The sequence below is a fragment of the Apodemus sylvaticus genome, chromosome 5 (genome assembly GCF_947179515.1).
Source record: "Apodemus sylvaticus chromosome 5, mApoSyl1.1, whole genome shotgun sequence".
NCBI classification, from domain to species: Eukaryota; Metazoa; Chordata; class Mammalia; order Rodentia; family Muridae; genus Apodemus; species Apodemus sylvaticus.
The window spans coordinates 4,822,272-4,837,944 of NC_067476.1; the positions used below are offsets into that span (position 1 = coordinate 4,822,272).

Sequence of the window (15,673 nt, forward strand, 5' to 3'; positions counted from 1 at the left end):
ACAAACCAGGCGGTGGTGGTGCACGCCTTTAATCCCAGCACTTGGGAGGCAGAGGAAGATGGATCTCTGAGTTCAAGGCCAGCCTGGCCTACATAGCAAGTTCTAGGCCATCTAAGGCTATATAATAATATTCTGTCTTAAAAACACAAAAATTAAAAAAATGTAAAAGACCACAAAGATGGTACCACTGTGTCAGAGTGACTGAAAATGTTGAGGGTAACCTGAGTACGGCCAAGCAGGGTGCTCCCACCAAGCTGGGAGAGAACACTCACAGATTTTAGAGGGCAATATGAAAACAGGAACAAACATCTACAACTATTCACACCTTTTCTACTTCTTTAATTACAGCTTGATTAAGAGGACTCAAGGCTCTGTCCCTAAGGACACCCACTTTACCTGAGACCAGCAGGTGCGGTGCAGGTACTGACCAGGTGAGCGCTGCTCGGTGCAGCATTAGCCTGACACCCAACCATGGAGACTAGCACCAGCTTCCCATCAGGCAGAGCACACTCATGCTGCAGGGTAGCTATTTTGCTATTTTACTTTGGGGAAGAATTTGACTAACAGACAGTAATAAAGTCTGGGCAGGAATCGCAGGGCATTCAACACCCTGGGGTATAGTTACTAAGGTTAACCCCAAAGGGATAAAGACTGCGTGGGGTGGGGGTATTGGGGGGTGGTTCTTCAACCATGAGGAGACACTAGAAAGAGAGGGAGACAAAGGGGGGCTGAACAGGGAGGGGAGGGTGCTGGAAAGGACTCCAGAGAAGCCTAGCAGAAGGCAGCCAGAGAGAAAGTCTATAACCTACAGCTACCCACAGCACCAAGGACCGTACAACTCAGACACAACGGAGTCTGAATGTGCAACAGTGCCAAGCTATTCAGGGGAAGAGTTTGATGAATGAGAAAATCTTCACAGTCACGGTTGGGGAGAAAAAGTCACTGAGCCAGTCAGTGCACATGTGATGCCAATGCTGCTTCAACCAAGCTCTATTAGTTAGAGAGGGAAGGAGAGGGGGACGGGGAAAGGCCGCATGTGCGCATCACATACACACACACACACACACACACCCCGCATCTACTGGATCTGACCATAGAGACCCAGCCCAAGGACTGGATGTCAGGCCTGCCAGCAAGAATGCCCAGGTGTGCCCACACCCGGCACACCTGGCACATGTGGCTGGCTGTACAGCTCGGCCCTTGTGGTACTGTCACTCCTCAGCTATCCGTACCCATGGCTCTGAGCCACACACAGCTTTCCATTCTGCTCCTAGGATTGGATCCCGTCAGTGGATCTCAGCCCTTAAACACCCCCAGTGCTACCTGACTTGCTTTCCGGGCCCCTGAACACTCTGCTCCTGGCCCCGCCCTCTAGCACCTTTAGTGTCAACCTGAGAAAGCTGAGGTCCTTTCCAACATGTGTCTAGCCATTAAGCTGCATCTGTTATTCAAAAATCACTTCTGAGTATCATTTTAACCTTAAATCTCAACTCACTCTCCACATTCTAAAACTACGTTTCCGTTTTAAAATATTCTCTCAGGTGGAACACACGGGTCTCCTCCCACACAGAAGGCTCACACTCCCTCCCAGGAGAGCTTTCATCTCACCCTCAGCCCTGACATGGTTGTAGCCAATCAACCAGATTCAGCCATCTGACAATGATAAAAATCAGTTCTCAAAAACCCACTCTCCAGCAGCTCCATGCCTGTGTCATCACCCACTGCTCACTGAAGCCGACGAGGCAGCACTGCTCACAGGTGAGCAGCCTTCGTTCCTAAAGTATCAGACTACATTTCACAGCCAATTCTGACTGTTCCTTCAGATTCCTCATCTGTGGATTAGATGAGGAATACGCACACAGATTAGATCATCCTCTCACAGATTAGATCATCTGTGAACTGTAATTCCCTGCGGAAGAGACAACAGAGAAGTCTCTTTTCTGTTATACAATGTGATGTGTTTAAACTGTATTAATTACTTGACTTACATAAATACTCTTATTTAAGATTGCAACTTTTTGATTGCAACAAGGCTTACAGACTCCTGGCCTCTGAAGTCTGAGTACTCCAGGAACAGGCGGGAGGACAGAGAGCAAGCGGCGGGAGCTACTGGGGTACTCTCTGCATTACTTACCTAAGAGAGAGTTCCCATTTCTCAGGCTATCATATAAAAGGAAGAGGATGGTAAACTGACCATGAAAGCGGAGTGACTGACAGACTTACAGACACTCTGGTTCTTCCGAGTGGAGGTGGTACCGATGACCGCCTTCTGCAAGAGGCTGGGTGGGCGGTGGCAGGTCGGCGGGGCTTGCAGCAGCGGGGCTGCCCAGGAAGCTGCGTTTGGTGGCATTGGAGATGGGGACGGGAGGGCGGCTGCTCTTCTGCTGTAGCACTGCTTTAGCTACACAAAGAGCAAGTTTATATAAATGCCTATTATTTACTGTTATAATGTCAGCAAGAAACAGAGAACTTATAGCTTTTAGAACCATGAAAACAATTCAATTTTTACTTGAAACCAAACTTCTCAAAATTGGTTTAAAAGATGAGGCTCTAGGCTGACTTACAAATATGAAACTTAAAAATAACATAGACTAGAAAACAAACAGAAAAGGCAAGCCTGGACTACAGGTCTGCCCAAGCACTGACACACAGACCACCCTGGTCTTCACAGGCAGACGGGCTGCCTCACCCCTCTGAGCTCTTAAGCAAACGGCTAAGGCCAGTCAGTACTCACCGTCCTTCAGCTCGTGAACATCTCGGGGCTGGACAAAATCTGGTTTGACGTTCTCAAACCACCAGAACAGCTCGGCGATAAAAACCATAACGTTTGGCTAAAACAAAACACACAACACCCAGGCACAGTAAGGACCTGCGCAAAGGCAGTTGGCTTAAAGGGCATGTCTGATGGCGGTTTACCTTCAGCACGAGGGGAGCATACAGCATATCCTCCAGGGTGAGGTAGAAACACTTGTTCAGGTGCTCATTGGAAAACTCCCTCAGAAGCCGGATGTTATACAGGCTATCAGCCATTGAAGGCACCTCCTTCAGGCAAATATCTAGTAGATACAGACAGGCAGACTGTTATGGAACGCATACTGTGCTCTCAAGGATGTGCACATCCACAATTCTGAACTGAAACTCTACGTGGAAGGGCTGGTGATAAAGGAAGCAAGGTTAGGAGATTTTAAAGGACAGTAAGTTTCATAGGTGACACTGAAAGGGGAAAGAAAATATGGAAAGTCTCCAGACTCTGCATTTACAACACAGATCATATGAGAGGTCAAGGCTGGAATCCTAACTTGAAGAGCAGGGCTGTAACCAGAGTTTAGTAGCAGAGCGCTTGCCTAATATGTGCAAGGCACGAGAGCAGGCAAAGAGGAGCAAATGAACCTTGAAATCAATCACCTTTTAGAAATATCTGTGTTCTGGGTCCACAAGACGGCTCAACGGATAAAGGCTCTTGCAAGCCCAACAGCCTAAGTTCAATCCCCAGGGCTCACCCAAGGGTGAGAAAAACAGCCAGGAGATGGCGGTGCACACCTTTAATCCCAAGGGGGAAGGCAGCACATCTCTGAAGAGTTCCAGGACAGCCTAGTCTACTAAGCAAGTTCTACGATAGTCTCAAAAAAAAAAAAAAAAAGTAGAAAACCATTTCCAAAAAGATGTCCCTTCACACCCACGTTTGTGCCAACATCCACATACACACACACACAATAATGTTAAAATAAATGTAAGTTAATGTTTGCATTTTCTTCCGCAAGTAGAGACCTCTGCCTAAAGTTAATTTCATATTTGCAAATGACAGGGGCTGGGATATGCACAAAATTACAATTGTCAAGCAAGGTCTCTAATCCTCCAAATCAAGAAACTACGCCAAGTACCAGCTTCCTCTAAGAAGAGGTGAGGATGTTCCCAACCTCTCAGGTAAGAAAACTCAGGAGGGCAGATCCTCCACTGGGAAATGCGCTGCAGGCAGTAAACAAGGACCCTGAGAGGGGACCTCCAGTGTCTGTCCAGGTGCTCCTTAGCAGGATCCAGTAAACAGCAGGTGTATGATCCTAAGACAGAGGCACCAAGGCTTTGCCTCTGAATGTTCCACCTTTAAAAAGACGAGCCAGGAGGGTGGTGTACACAGTAAATCCCAGGACTCAGGAGACAGAGGCTGGAAGATCTTTGAGTTTGAGGCCATTTTGGTCTCCAGAGTGAGTTCCAGAACAGCTAGAGCTTGTTACACAGAGAATCCTCATCTTAAGAAACAAAAAAGAAAAGGAAAAGAAAAAAGAAAACAGGAGGGAGGCAGAGGAGAATCTGTCAAGCATGTTCAAGTACCAAAATAGGGGGGTGGGGGGGATCTCTTTTCAAAGATCTCAAATGCTATTTCCAGTCCAGGTCACTCCTCCACGAGCAGGGTGTGTCCACATTGAGGGAGGCAGCGGTCATCTGACTGTGGAACACAGCTTGCCACCACTCCTGACTGCCCAGTCCTTCCCTGCCCTCTGGGGTATGTGGCCCCTCAACACACAGCTCTCTGACTGAATGTCTTTTTCCGTGATTTGTATACCCCTACTCCAAATGACTGCCCTGGGCCAATGCCACAGTGCCAACCAGTGTAAAGTTAAACAAAATGTAACACTCGTGAAATAAGGGCCCCATGTTCTATTCTTACTAAATAAATAAATAAATGAATGAATGAATGAATGAATGAATGAATGCAGCTAAACTCTGTGAAAACTAAGCACCAGGTGCAAGTCAGCTGAGAGAAACGGAATCAGACACAGGCTACCAGGTGATAAGATTGTAATGTGAGTTCAAGCTGTCAATCAACAAATATGCTTGCAGGAAGAGGACAATGCTACCCCTGCACAATGCCAGCTAGGAAACAACAAACAGGAATGAGGCAGGACACTCAGTGCTGAAAATCAGATGAGGAAGCAGATGACAACTGAAGATCCAGAGTCCAAAGCTCTCCCAGGAATCAGCTCGTCACTAAGTATAAATCACCTCTCTCAAGTGGTCTTAAGAGGCCAGCGCACACCACCTTGACCGAGAGCACAATGGGGAGCATACCGGGATACAGCACAGCCTTAGGCAGACAAATCATAAAGAAACACCAAACCAACCAACCACCAACCAAGGACAACAGACCAATTCCATAGCCTAAAATCAAAGAATGACAAAGGCTGGGTGGACACTATGGCTTTGGGGAGACTGCAAGGCCTGACAACTACAAACACGAGTATGGGATGAAAAGATACCCCTGCACCTCCCCTGAGCCCTGCATACAGCAGTCCAGAGACAAAAGTGAGAAAGGATTGCCCTGGAAGCAGGACTTAAAAAAACAAATTCTTTAGTTCTCTGTTACATATTAAATTTATGCCAAGGTAAAATGTTACAATTTTGCCCTTATGTTGCCTTATCAATCTTGGTAAAATCAGAAGTATTTAGTAGGCTGGCAGTATATTTACAGAATGGTCAAGAAATTATTATTTTAGTGATACTGACTCCCCACATCTAAGACTGTGAAGCTTCTTCCAAGAACTAGAGAAGTGTTTCGGACTTTTTTTCTTGCAGTTTTTAACTTTTTATCTATTCACATTTTTTTTCCACATCCCATTTTGCTGACTAGATTACCTGGCTCTCCCCAGCTGTAGTTCACATGAGACTCATGTACTACGCTAGAACCATCAGGGTTTCTCCTCCTTGAAAGTGTGGTAAAATGGCCCAGCACAAAGTTCCCACAGGAGGTCAGCCCATGAGGAAGTGCTTCCTGACGCCGGAGTCGCCGCCTTGTGCTTGAGGGTCTCCAGCTCCCTCACTCCTTTCTCTCCAGCACAGAACTATCTGTGTCACGTAACACGTGAACATAAACAACACAAAATACTTTCCTTCTTTTTATTTGCTGTCTACTAGACCTCAATTTATACCATTTTGTTTTCTGCTTTTTCCCCCCAAGACAGGGTTTCTCTGTTGATGGAGCCCTGGTTGTCCTGGACTTGCTTTGTAGTCCAGCCTGGCCTGGAACTCACAGAGGTCTGACTGCTTCTCCCTCCTGAGTGCTGGGATCAAAGGCATGTGCCACCACCACACCTTGCCTATTTTCTGCATTCTCTATTTTGCTCTATTATTGACTAATCGTCCAAAAATGTATCTGTTTTATGAACTCATCAAAAGAACAGCTTTTAATTTTACATAGTATCTCTTCTAATAACTTTAAATGTTTCATTACCTTACTACTAAATTTACTTTTTATTTCAACATTGTACAATGTCTTTTAAACTCCAAAGATAATGAATGTTCTATTGTAGCCTCTCTCCAGCAAGCTGGGGTAGAGAGGCAAGGCTGATGGAAAGCAGTGTGCTCTAGGACATGGCTGGGGGTGGCTGTTGTCCTGCAGTCCTCTACTGTGCAGCCTGCTTTGCCTTCCCACTAACTTATTTGGAGTCTTCTCAGTGTACACCACAGTCCTTCAACTGGACACATCCAGTGCGTTGCTGAGATTTGGCTATGCTCACCCAAGGGGCATCTACACTTTTCTTGGGTAAATCCTCTCTTTTTTCTCTCTTCGTTCCTCCTATATTGATTTCATTTTTCTCATTTTCCTATGCTTCCATGCCTTTGCTCTTTTTGTTCTATTTTTGGGAAGATTCTTTTTTTTCTACTCAGCCATCTAACTCTTACACTTCAGATAACAAAATGCCCACTTCCTCAGAGCTCTGTGGAACCTAGCATGGACATACCATAAGACAGGTTTTTAGACGCCTCTTTCTAGTCACCGTTCTTGGCCACTAGGTCCCCAGCCTCTTGCTGCTGTGTATTCTGAACTATGTCTATGGCCTGAGTATTTGTTATGGCTAGGAGATTTCTTCAAATGTCAGGGAGATCTGGGTACCCCTTCACTGTTAGAGGGAGGCATTAAGTGGGCTTTTCTGCAGGTGACCAAGGCTGATGCCAAACCTCAGCCACTGTGGCTCTTGTCCTTAAGACCAGTTTCTATAGAGATACCCTGTCCCTCCTCTGCATGTGGAACGTATCAATCTTATGGAACCCGGCAAAGAGCTGAGGCTTACTAGTGCAGGATGAAGAAGCTCACAGGAAAGCCTTGATTCTGGTTACCTCACTCCTACCTGCCCTGCTGGAGTCGGAGGCCATGACGCACAGGCACAGTCCCAAGTGCATTCATATCTTTGGACATGGAGAATGTCACTGGAAGCAAAGGATAATCCAGGCTCTCACGGTTCTTGAGACTGACTTACAAAGACACACCTAAGCATGATTGGTGGCCAAAACCCTTCTCTCTTCCGGTGGCAGCTCCAGAATTCTAGCTGGTGAACTGTTTTGCCTCTATTTTAAGTTGTGGCTAGCCAGCTTGTTAGAGACTGGAACTTACAATTCAGTCACTTGCTCTACAGTCACAAAACTTCATTTTCTTCCCTTTACTTTTCTCTGGGATTGTGTCCTTTTTTTAAGACACTGCACTAAATCTAATTAATTCCCAAGCTCCCTGCTTTCCAACACACGTATGTAAGGCATTCACCTCCCGTACAGCATGATCCAGGCTGTGTCCTACACAGTTCTGGCCATTGTTCACTGGCTCAATGCCTAGTCCACATTGATTTTGTTCTGCATATAATGTAAATGGTTATAACATATCAGTGAAAACAAATGAAAAGCTCCCACTCTTACAGATCTTACCCACCAGCTGACTTCTCTTATTAGGAAGAGTGTAGGAAGATGTGCCTCTGCGATTGATTTTTAATGTCCTAAATTGGTGGGAACACATGCTTTGGGGTCTGGTGTAGTTTCTTTTGTGGCTTTGACCAAGGTTGTTGTTGTTGTCCCCCTTGACCTCCCAACATCTCCATCTCCTGTGTGTGTGTGTGTGTGTGTATGTGTGTGTTGGGGCAGGGGGAGGGGATGACACTAAAGGCGTGTACCACAACACTAAGATCATTTTTTGCAAATGTTTGTGTACATGAAGACCAAGGAACAACTGCAGGATCAGTACTGTCCTTCTCCCTGTAGGTTCTAGAACTGAACTCAGGTCTTCAAGTCTGGCCTAAGTTCTTTCATCCCCGGCCCATCTTGCCAGCCCTGACCATTTGTTTTTATTCATTGTTCTATAATATCTGGTATACTATGCAGCCTGCCAAGTTTGTAATATCACCGTCTGCCTTAAGATCCTCAAAGGACAGATTTAAAAGCAGACTACAGACCAGACATGGTGGCATATGCCTTTAATCTCAGGATTCAAGAGGAAGAAGCAGGAGAATCTCTGAGTCTGAGACTAGCCTGGTCTACATCCTGAGTTCCAGGACAGCCAGGGCTATGGAGAGAGACCCTGTCTCAAGAACAAACAAACATGCAAACCGAGCAGGCCACATGTGGAGCTGAGGGAAAACTGAGAATGTGCCCTGCACTTGCAGCAGAGTGCAGACTGGCAAAGCACAGCAGGCAGTGCATCTCTGAGCTCAGCCCTGCAGAGGCTGAGGCAGCAGGTACAGCACCACGTGCGGCTCCAGGTCAGGCGGAGCCACAGTGAAGGGACAGCCCCACACTGGGGTGATGTGCCCACCTACTCTCCTCCATACAGCTTCTATTTCATCCCTTAGGTCCTTCAGGAGTTTAAGCATTCTGCGTTCTCTTTCACCTGCTCTGAAATCTGAGGGATCCACGAAGGCATATTTCCTTGGAAATGGTGGTTTCTGGAGATGTTCCCACAAGCAGTGCTCTGGAGTTCCTGTAGGGCCAGAGCATCTAGCACTAGACCAGTTTTACTTTTCAGTACTGGGGCAGAAACCTAGTGCCGCTTGTATGCTAGGCAAACCTTCTATTACTGAGCTGTATCCCCAGACATATAACATTTCTTTTGATGCCTGAGTCCAAGAACTCAGGCAGGCTGAGCAATTATCTACACTGAATTATTTCCCGAGTTGTCTTTTGTTTTGTTTTGTGAAGCTGGTCTCCCTCCCACTCACTTCCTCTTAGTCCTCAGAGACATGGGTACTTGAAAGCCTCCTGGTGTAAGATAGGGCTTTTCTGATACTCTACCCTATGTCCTAGTCTTAGGACCAAGGTCAGATGAATGTGAGGAAGCCATGTGTCCACCTGTAGGTTTTTATCCTCATGGAAAGTGGAGGTCTCCCTGTCTTTCAAGCCACCTGTGTCTGTAAAAGAGAAAATGTATTATCTGCACTTCCATGCCTAGAATAGGCATTAATCCCAGCCTAAGCTGTCCAGTGCTAATGAGATAAAATTCCAATACAGGAACTGGGCATGCCCTGGCCTTCGACCTGCCTACTCCAGACAAAAGGAAATAGAGCTATTGACAACACGAGCTTCATAATACCCTGGCAGGTCTATGCCACGCCCTTCATAGCCATCCACTTTCCTTCTCTCTGATGCAGGTCACAGCACTTAGAAAGAGGTACCGTGGCATCGGAACAGTGCTCCATCAGGCATGGCAGGACACAGACTGACTCTAGCATTCATTCGCATGTCTTCAGAAAGTTCTACAGAATTGTTTTGCTTTTGACTTCTGACAAGGGGTCTCACTCAGGCAGCTGCAGCCCAGGCTTGGCTTGTCCTAATTCAGCCTATCAAATACCAGGATTATAGGTGTGTGCCACCCTCTCTGGCTTAGGTTCTAGATGTTTAAACCCCACTCACACTCAAACAAAGGTAAAGTCACAAAACACAATGACATAGTATCCAAATACTCAATGGGCAATTTCTTTATCACATAATGAAAGATACAGATTACAAATAAGTATTTGGTCTCTTGGAATTTCCCAACTGACACAGGAACTCCATGCTACTTCTCTTGCATGCTAAATGCACACTGTTCCCTCTCAGGTCTGTTCAGGGAAAGTGTTCTGCACTCACCATCCAGTTTCATCTGCTCTGGGCAATAATAGTGAACCACTGCTAAGAGAGCAGCGCCATCACTGCCGTCTCTCATCAAGTCCTCCAACAACGGGAAGTAGGGTGACTGCCTAGCAGAAAGGTGCTCTCGCCGATAGCGGACCTGCAGTTGATAAAAGGAAAATGGTCTCTGCGTGTGAGATCGCTTCAGCCTGTGTATGGTACAGGCACACTGCTAGAGCAAGATTCACATCAAGTCTAGAGCCACATGAAGACCAAACATTAGTGCATGGAAAAGTTCAGACTATGTGGATGACATCCTGTGTCCAAAACAAACAAGTCAGATCCAGGGACTGGAGTCCACGGCTACACTGCATGGCAGAGATCCACTGCTGACACCACCAGGGCCAGTCTAACTCTAAACTGGCACTGGCAGTGGGCACACATAGGAAGGGGACAAAACACATATCTATACTATCATAAGCCAATGCATTACAAACTAGTGAGAAACAAGTTAAACAGTGGGCATTCAGATGCTTGAAAGACCCAAGCTACAGGCACTGTTCTAAGTATTATCAACATTAACATTGATCATTAAAAAGCACAAAATAGCATTAATTGATGATTTGAGAAATTTCAGAAACCAAATTACACAAAATTTCTCACACCACTACCCCAGCCACCAAAAACTACAAGTGACACATCAGGACTAAACTCACAAGATCATCAAGCAAATGCCAGACCAAGGCTCCCTTATGTGCACACCCAAGGAAGCTACCTGTCGATATTCTATACACTACAGTCCAACCATGGTCAGTGAAAGCTTAGCAGAGAGGGGGCTGCTCAGTGTAGACACGACTCCCCAAGAGCTGCAGTGTACTGCTCTCACCTGAATCAGTGCCCAGGGCAGGGTACCCACCAGCCCACATTTTCTCCAGAAGGAGCATACACAATAGAAACTAAAAAACAAGGGAATCATCACCTGCCTAGAACTAAGAACTGTTGGTTTCTGAGAGTTCTGCAGGTGAGTCCAACTCAGAGTCATCTTGGAATCTAGACTTTCAGCTAATACTTTCATAAGTAGTCAGCATTATCAGTAGTGATACTCATTAGAAAAACACTTGGAACTGATTCCTTTACATTTAGCAACAAGGTTTGTTTTGTGTTGACTGAATATTCCAACACACATTTTAACTTGTTTCTCAGAGCCCACAACAAGAACTATCGTAGGGAACCCCCTCATACTGTACCACACGTGCAAAGTCCACAGGTTCCAGCATGCAGTGCATCACAGCATGCTCCAGGCCAGGCTTTCAGACAGCAGACAGGGAGTGAGCAGGCATGCAGTAAAGCAAATGGTTTCTTGAGTAAAGATGGATGGCATGGGTAAAAATTAGGCTGACAGTGAACTACAGGGGCCCAGAAGGCTCATGTGGCTGCTGTGCTCACCCACATCTGCAAACTTCTAGCTGTGACACCTTAGGTAAAGCCATAACCTGTCAACCTTGACCACACGTTCTTGTTGGTCTATTTCCTGAACGCCACTATAGAACACCCATAGCTCCTCTAACAAAGGAAAGTTAAGGGGATTGTTTTGGACCATAGTTCTCTTTTTTTTTTTAATCAATCTTATCTGAAACCAAACCTCTCTACAGGACACCTGAGTGTGTGAGTCCTTGCCTTGGTCAAATTCAGTACTCAAACATTCATTAAGCATGCCTTCCTCCTCCTCCTCCCAAACACACTCAGCAAGAACTACACTCAGGCTTACATGGGCCTTTTGCAGTCCACAGCCATGGGCCCCAGGTGGGGACCCAAAGAAAAATCTGGACCAAATGAAGCTATAGGACCCAAGCAATCAAAGGGCACACACAAAACCATCTGCAAAGAGATCCAAAAGTTCACATAAAAAGGCACCACTTGGCACAAGGCATTTCCTTTAAGGGCAGCAACTGCTGCACTTCCATTTTGGGCCACCAGTTAGGTACTGCTGAAATTACTAAATCAAATCCTGGTTTTTAAACTTTTGTGAAAATGCATTCGTAATTTCAGAAGCCCTGCATTTGAGCTGACCTAACTCAGGCTGCACAATCTGAGCTGACCTCCATATGCCCTGAGGAAGAGAAACAAGGAGACCACATCAAAATACACCAGCAACCGCCCTCTCTGCAGTCCACCTGTGCCCTCAGCGGGAGAAGGGAGAGTGCCTTTCCAATCTGACAGCCTAGAATCTAGGTTCTAGGGAAGGTGGTGAGAGACACCACCCCTCAGGCAAAGTAACAGTACAAAGAAAAGACCATGGAATGATTCCAGCCACTAGGTTACCCCCAGTCCTCTTAGCATTTGCTAGAAAAGACAGTGTCCTGTCAGCTATGCTGTACTGGTCACTTAGAGATCACTAAGACCCTAGGGGAATGGACAGGGCATCCCAAAGTGCCACATAACAAAACCCATCAGCGTGGCTCATGCTAGACAAGCTGCAAAAGCCCCCCAGGTGGACACTAAAACAAACAAAGAAAAACCAATCTTGGGTGCGAACAATTTTAATGGAAGCGCATGATGGCAACAAGATGGCTTTGCAGATGGTGGATGGCAGCCTGGGTCACTTACGGGTACTAACTTCCAATACCACTTGGAGGGAGACTGCTCAGGAAGCGGGAAGGAAGGTGGAAAGGAATGTCAGCACTGCAGGTCCAGGTGTGGCTGTGACACACATGCTCACACAGAACAGGTAGAGACAGCCTCTGGTAGCAAAGGCTTTCCAGTGAACACGACCTTAGCTAATCACAACACCAGGCAATTTAACTGGAAGTAATCTGTCCCCTTTACAACTCTATGTTTCACAATAGTTCTATGTTCACAAAGAACAGTTCCAAACTTGAGAAAGTCAGGGTACCAAGCTAAAGGTCTGCTCCCTTTGTCTATGTGAGCCTGTCCCCATCCAAAGATTAGGAAGGCCCTCAGCTCCAGCCTGCTCCTCTACTGACCTGGCTGACTAGAGCTGACTGCTGTGGAGAGAAAACTACAAAGGGAGAACACATGTTGCTCTCAGCAGCGAAACTGTGTCCACAGTCAGGCACTCCTGGGTACATTCCACTGACTGTGATACATGGCCTTGGCAAGAGAAAATGGCCAGGGACAAGGCCAAAGCCAGAATGTGGAACAAGTGTAGCCATGTGCGCCCATCCCAAGGTACACACTTCCACTGGCTCCAGGCACGAGGGTTAGCTCCCCATCAGCCTCATGGCACCTCACAGGCCATCTCAAGACCCTGCACGGGCACAGCTGCTACTGGGCATTTCTGCTCAATCTCTGACCTTCTGAAGTTCACTCCCAGCTCAGGCTACATTGCCTCCTTACTGACCCCCAACAAATCCTCACAGAATACCCCTGGTTCAACAAACCAGACTTTTTGGGGTTAGGCATAGAAGACATGTTGCCCGTGGAAACTCCTAACTGAGGCATGGAGAATCAGCCACCAGAAGAATCTTTAAGAGGCTGGCTTGCTCAGGGTGATAAAAATATAGAATGAGCAAGTAGAAACAAAGATAACTCTTTAAAACTACTAATATTTAACAGTGTATTTTGAAGAAATTAAAATTACCCTTTACCTTTTGATGAGCGGGACTTTCCAGTGGCTGCTGTTTTAATTTAACTTCTTTCTCTGTTATCTCTCTCATTTTAAGATTTACCTAAGGCAGAAGAAAATGTGTTAAGAAAGCTACTGCTCTCCCATGGCATCCCCTATATCTATCTCCATGTCATCACCAGGAGATCCCACAGCACCTACCGATCACTCTAAGACAGAGGAGCCATCAGGCCAATTATAAAGATGCAGAACACATGGATTCTATGTGATCCAAGATTTGCCCTGAGTCTCAGGGTCAGCCTGCCCCTGCTAGGAACCACTGTGCCCTTAAAAAAAGACAGTGCAGAACTTTCCTCACTACTGTAGAATCAAGGCTAGACCCTATGTACACTTTACACAGTTGTCTGCTGCCACCCCATAACAATCTACCTATTGTAGATTATTTTGGGTCACACCTCAACTGTCTACACAAAGTCAACACAAATAAAACTCAGTTATAAAACCAAGCTGTAAAACCCTTAAAAATCATAGATTTAAGTAATCTCTCTTGAAATTAAGATAGTATCAAATTTGTATTTCTATTGAGGCAATGAGACAGTTTAGCAGACACTCCAGCCCAGTCACTCCAGCCCAGTCCCTGGAACCCACATAGAGATGAACAGAGAGAGCCAGCTCCACGAAGTGTCCTCTCCCTGCAACATGCCTATTGTGGCACATGTGACCCACACACATACAGCATGCACACACATATCATACATCATGTACCAACGCATACATCAGGCACACACACACACACACACACACCGTACCCCCAATCTTCTGGATGAGGGAAAGCTGACCATGACAGTCAGTACTGACTTTTAAAACACTAACTGGGGCAGGAACTGCCATCTCAGCCTCCTATGCTCACCCTGAAACTGGGAAGCAATAGAAGAGAGACTGTCAACCATTGTTTCTTCCTGAGTTGCAGCACCTGGGGAAGACATTGAGGGAACTCATAACCAGTCTCTAAAGATTCCCAACAACAGTCACTAGGTGCAGGGAAGATGCAGCTGGAAACGTACAGCCAGTTAGGTATCCAAATGGCACTCAGGAGCCCCACAAGTCTGAGATACTGCTAGGAGGTGCACAAGAGCAAAGCTAAGCTGGCCAAGACAGTGTCCCAGCATTGGAAGTCTGAGGTAAGACTGCTCAGAGCTCGAGGCCTGGTCTGAGCTGCATAGTAAGTTCAGGCCAACTTAGAATAAGCAGCAAAATCTTGTCTCCAAAAAAAGGGAGGGGGTTGTGCAACTCAGTGGGCAGAGTGTCTAATATCCACAAGGCCCTAGGTTCAATTCACAGCAGCACATAAACCTAGGTGTAACACTTGGGAGGTAGAGGCAAGAGAATCAGGAGTTTAAGCTCAACTTCAACCAAACAAACCATGGATGTCCTTTAAAAGAGATTTTATGTCCTTAAAATATAAAGAATCTCTTATCTTTCTGCAGTGTGGGCACTGCACAGCCACTGTGCTAGTCCTGCACAAAGGGAGGGAACAAGGACCAAAAGCACTGGTCGGCAGCCAGTGACAGCTGATACAAACTAACAGATACATAAATAAACAAATGACTCTGGAAGATAGAAAGAACATAACTGGGTGGGGTTGCCACAAAACAAATGTGACAAGGCCAAAGTCCTAGGAGAAAAGCAGGTCTACTACTGTTAATATATCACTCTGGTCTCGGTAGCCCCTGACAAGACAACGCAGGGCAGAACCTAAAGCAACCCTATAAAATAATGGAGAACTACTACAAGTACCGAAGGAAGGAAGGAAGGAAGGAAGGAAGGAAGGAAGGAAGGAAGGAAGGAAGGAAGGAAGGAAGGAAGGAAGGGAGGGAGGGAGGGAGGGAGGGGAAGGGAGGGAGGGAAGAGGTTTTATGAAAGAAAAAAAAAGCAAGATAAGCAGCCATCAAGCCAGAAGGTAGAAGTCAACCATGGGACACTCAGATCAAGGTAACTGGTCTGACACTAGTGATAAGGCAGACACTATCAAATGAATACATGAGAATGGCAGACTTAGTGTGCGCAAGAATCCACTTACACTGGAAGACAGCAGAGTAAAAAGGCTGTGTATGGTAATGCACACCTTTAATCCCAGCACTCAGGAGGCAGAAGCAGGAAGATCTCTTGAGTTCCAGACTAGCCGGGTCTACACAGTGAGTTCCAGGACAACCAAGGCTAAAC

The 15,673-nt window shown here is 46.2% G+C and overlaps 1 protein-coding gene across 5 annotated transcripts in view; it reads right to left on the reverse strand.

The window, feature by feature from the left end:
- Camsap1 (calmodulin regulated spectrin associated protein 1) overlaps positions 1–15,673 on the reverse strand; it is a 59,950-nt gene that overhangs the window by 17,921 nt on the left and 26,356 nt on the right. For 3 of the 5 annotated variants that reach the window (XR_007977786.1, XM_052181861.1, XM_052181860.1), the window contains exons 4-8: positions 13,473–13,553; positions 9,883–10,024; positions 2,917–3,056; positions 2,735–2,831; positions 2,224–2,401 (exon numbers count right to left, since the gene is read on the reverse strand). Coding sequence is in view for 4 of the 5 variants with exons in the window: in XM_052181861.1 (XP_052037821.1) it covers positions 2,224–2,401; positions 2,735–2,831; positions 2,917–3,056; positions 9,883–10,024; positions 13,473–13,553 (638 nt within the window). In the remaining variant the exon portion in view is untranslated. Of the gene's footprint in view, positions 1–2,223; positions 2,402–2,734; positions 2,832–2,916; positions 3,057–9,882; positions 10,025–13,472; positions 13,554–15,673 lie in introns of those variants that run through there. The other 2 variants (XM_052181862.1, XM_052181863.1) reach the window with 2 other exon arrangements.